The 4,934-nt window shown below is 31.3% G+C and overlaps 1 protein-coding gene across 1 annotated transcript; it reads right to left on the minus strand.

Annotated features, from left to right (window-relative positions):
• Positions 1 to 3,040: 3,040 nt before the first annotated feature.
• On the minus strand, positions 3,041 to 3,607 carry LOC121244206. The gene has a single exon (XM_041142229.1). The coding sequence runs from the start codon at positions 3,605 to 3,607 to the stop codon at positions 3,041 to 3,043; it is 567 nt and encodes a 188-aa protein (XP_040998163.1).
• Between the last annotated feature and the right edge of the window lie 1,327 nt (positions 3,608 to 4,934).

Below are 4,934 nucleotides of genomic sequence, written 5' to 3' on the forward strand. Positions count from 1 at the left end.
TAGAATCTCATGAACCGAGTGAGAATCTTAGCAACAGAGTAGAATCTCAAAAGTAGAATCAAAAGACGACCCAAAGCTCTGATTTTTCTCCTAACCACGAACAAGCACAAAGCTGAGACCCACGAAGACGACCTCTCTGCTAATTTCATTTGGGCGTCCGTTGGTCTTCTTCATGTCCATCTGCTTTTTCCTTTTTACGTTTTTGCAGCTTTTTAACCGTTTTTTTTTTATTCCACATAAGTTTTGTCATGTACAACCGGTTGCATCCCGTTTGCGCAAGCCGGTTGTCCGTAGCAAAATCCTATTATACATATTACAAAAAAATAGACAAAACTTGTTAGAGCATAAAACATAAAATTCCAAGGTCTAACTAGTCAGTTAGTAACTTCTAAATTGTAACTAATAATTCTAAGTTATTACAAATTAATCTAAAAAATTACAAATTATCAAATAATTTAAATAAAAAACAATGTTTCAAAAAAATAACAAATTGTAATAAGATGATATCATTAGACGTTGACTTTGAGACTGGAATTTGTGTGTGGTAGGTAAGTGAGATTATAAAATTAAAAAAAAAAATTAGACTTACAAACAATATATAAATATACAAAAAAAAAAGTTTTGAAACTCCAAAATAATTTGGGGTTTTGTTTGAATATAAATATATATTTTGTAATATATACAATATATATTATATATAATATGCAGACAGACAGGGAAAAAGATAGGCAGGCTTGGGCCGAACCCGCCCCTCACCCCCTCTGGATTCAAAGATGCGGGCGGATACCCAACTTCCTGAATTCGACGTAAGGGCCCCCCGCCCGCCAAGGCGGGGGCCGATCGGTGAACTGACTAAACCAACCTTGGTTTGACCAAAACACTGCCAATTTTTGGAAGCTGTATGATCGGTTCCGTTGCTTGGAAAAAAAATATATGTCGGTAGGTTTTACAGCCCAGCATAGCCATGCTTCAATCCATATCTATCTATCTAATCCCAAATTTTATCATTAATATGCCTATTTTTTCTTTACTTTTTTTCTTAAATTTATATTAACATCGTTCTTTCTAATTTACCTTGAGCATATAACTATTTTGTTAAAAATGGAAACCCTTATTTATTATGTGTTATTATATAACTGTGCATCATATATCCTATATCAATAATTTATAAATATATCAATTATTTTTTGTATCAAGCTTGAATCATTTTTATAATACCATTATATTATATATAATACAATAAAATATTTATAAATTAAATAAAATAAAAATTTGATTAATTCAATACTAATTCGCCCTAAAGTAAATTTTTGGAGGTGCCAATAAGTAAAGAAAGAAAATAGGTAAGAAACCTAACAATAATCTTTAAACTAATTAATTAATGATAAAACAGACAATAGCGGCACTTATATTCACACCAACTAATTTTTGTCCCATATCGGAAAGACAAACAACTATTAATGGTTTAAAATTGAATGAGTTTCTAAATACATAAATTAAAATATAAAGCTAGACACACAATGGTCACCTAGTGCATATCACTAATCCCCCCACGCGACGCATAGATGCACTTAGCACTTATGCATCATCGCAAGTGACATAATTATTTTAATTCAAATGAAATGATGTGTTTTTTCATTTATTAACCGTTATTATTGATAGTTATTTCACACGATTATGATAGAAATCGTTTTATTTAAATTTAAATAAAAAAAAATTCAACTGATGCTATTACAGATGCATAGACGTGATTGAATTATTTTAATTCAAACGAAATGATATGTTTTTTTATTTCTTGACCATTATTATTAACTGTCAATGAGAGTTATTTTATACCTTTATGATAGAAACCTTTTTATTTAAATTTAAATAAAACAATACAACTGCTGCTATTATATCTATTCATTCTGAGATTAGTATTCAAAATTCACAATTTGCACCATATAAAAAGTGTTGTATCCTGAGAACAAGATTACCAGATTCTCTTTTGTAAAACTTAATTTCGTGAGTGAGAGACAATATTTTTCAAAAAGAGATTAACAATCACCTCACTGTTTGCTACTTTCAACCTCTATTTGCTATTCTTTTCTAACAACGAGAGTATGGCCAGTTTAAACAGTGAGATGAGATGTAAATAATAGTAAAATTATTAAGTTAATTTTTTTAATGAAATTTTGGATAAGTAAAGAGAAAAAAATTGAATAAAAATAATATAATGCTAAAATATTATTATAATGTTTTTCTTAATATTATTTTTTTTAGTATTTGAAAATATTAAATTATTTTTTTATATTATTTTTTATATATTTTTAATATTTTTTTATTCAAAAAATTAAATTATTTATTTTATTTTATATAAAAATTTAAAAAAATTATAACAATTATATTAAATAAAAATGGTTATGAAAAGACTAAACTTCGTTTGGAAAACAAGTTCATCTCAATTCATCTTAATTTATTATTATAATTTTTTCAAACCTCAACACAAAATATAATAAATAATTTAATTTTTTTAAATTTTAAAATAATAATAATATTAAAAAATAATATTTTAATAATATTTTATCATCTCAACTCAATTCAACATCCCAACACAGCCCAAGTTTTTTTAATGCTTTTTATTTTTTAATGGCAGGATTCAAATTTTTATAAAGAAACTGAGCCAAAAACTATTATTTATATTAATAATTTTACGTACATAATTATATTTAAAATGGTTAAAATTTAAAATTCAAATTAAAACAATATTGATAAAATTAAACTTTAAAGTGAAACATATAATATTATGAGTAAAATCTACTCATCTATTGCACTACTCGTTTACAAATCATTTTTCACTTGGGGATTAATTGAAAGCCTTGAGATCCAAAATATAAAATGACTTTGTCCGTCTCTTTTTGTTCTTACATATCACCCTAAACCTACATATATTCCCTTTTCTTTTAATAAAATAAAAACAAAATTTACAACTTTCCGTCGTGTATAAGATCCGTCAGACCGAAACGTTTCGGGTTTTTTTTTTTTTTAATTTTTTTTTTTGCTATTGTGCCGGCAAAGTTCCGTGCCGCCACGAGAGGTCCGAAAAGTCGGACGAGTCGAAATACATATCGGAGTACTCGAATAGCCCATCGAACGCCACGTACTCGGTCGTATCGTTATACCTTTCTCCAGCAACCAACTCGAACGAGTCGTAACTTGGGATCTGATCCTCGAAACCCCACAGCCCGCCGATACAAGGCGACTCCGACGTGACCCGGACTAAGTCGGACTCCAGATCCAGCGCCCCCTCCTCGCCCGAGGAACTACCAGAGGGTGGCAAGCCAAGCTCGTCGTCGGATGCCTCCAGAAGGTACCCTAGTTCCGGTTGAGACTCGCCAGAATCAGACGTCAAGTCAACCACCGGCACCTGAGACCGAGATATCTCCTCCTCGAAGCTCTTCATGACTGAGGCAAGATCCTGAAACGTCGGATCGGGATCAGAGTCGTCGAAGAAACCGAGAAGGTTCTCCCTGAGACGCTTCACCTCCGGCGAGTCCAGCTCTGAAGACTCCTCCAAGTCATCCCGGACCCGCTTCTTGTTATTCCGGTCCTCCGCAAAGCCAGACATAGAAACAAAAACACAGAGAGAGAGAGAGAGAAGTTTCCGATGAACAAAATCCACGGAAGCTATGTAGAGGCAGTGGTGGGGAGGTCCGGTAAAGCGAGGAGGAGTATATAAAGGGGGACAAAGTTAGAGAGAGGAAGAGACAGAGGAGAGAAAACGTGGGATAATGATGGTGACGCAGGCGCGTGAGGGGGAGAATACTTAGGTCATCACGGACGGCTTGCCTGTTTTGTTTGTGTTTTAAACTTTATTTTCCCAGTATCGTGTCGGAGAGGGTTTCTATTAAACTAATTTGAATCTTACGTTGAGATCCGGTTCTTTCGTGGGGTCCACATGCTCTGGCCTGCCTAGTCAATCTCGGCCTCTTTCCCCTTTTTTCCCGTTGTCTTTTGGCTCGGCTCGGCTCGGCTCGGCTGACTTGAGATTTGTTTCTTTGGTAGGAAAAATTGAAAATCCCTCGCAAGGTTGACGGTGTGTTTTGTAACTTTGTTATTTAAATATATTTTCAATCATTTTTATTTAAATAACAAAGCTACAAAACTTTGTTTTGCCACATCTCTCCATCATTTTTATTTAAATATATTTTCAATAATTTATGCCCCTTGGGAACTTGAACTGATTCTACTTTTAAGGTCTCGTTTGGTTGATAGAGATAGCTAAAATCAAATCAGTTTAATCTTATTTTAAGTTGAATCTAACAATTAAATACTTAATTATTAAATTATTAAATTTATTTCAATTCAAAAACTTTTTACAAGTGAAACTCATAACTTTTTTTTTCAATTTAACACTTTTTTATACGTCATACTCATAATCTTTTTCAACTTTTTCTAAATACATCTAAACTCATCTTAACATCCAAGCAAATTTAAACTCATATTAGATGGATCCCACAAAATTTACTACTATTCATAAAGAGCTCAACTCATCTTATCTTATCTCAACATCTAAATGCAGCATAAGCTGAATCTAATATCTAAATATATAACTTTCAAATCATTAAACTCATTTTAACTGAAAACCTTTTTACATGTAGGACCTAAAACTTTTTTCAACTCAACATCCCTTTACACATGGGACTCATAATTTTTTTTAACTTCTTATAAATATAAATAAATTTATCTTAATATTTAAATACATTTTAAGTAGATCCTATAAAACTTATTTTATCATCTCAATTTATTATTATTTATAAAGAATTTCACTTATCTAAACTTAGCTTAAAATACTAATATGGCCTTAGAGATTGAAAAAAAAAAAAAATAGGTGCAGTCTTTGTAGTCCTTTAACATTAATGAATGCCGGTCAACAGGATAAATGCTTTTATGAA

This window comes from Juglans microcarpa x Juglans regia, chromosome 8S (genome assembly GCF_004785595.1).
Source record: "Juglans microcarpa x Juglans regia isolate MS1-56 chromosome 8S, Jm3101_v1.0, whole genome shotgun sequence".
Lineage (NCBI taxonomy): Eukaryota > Viridiplantae > Streptophyta > Magnoliopsida > Fagales > Juglandaceae > Juglans > Juglans microcarpa x Juglans regia.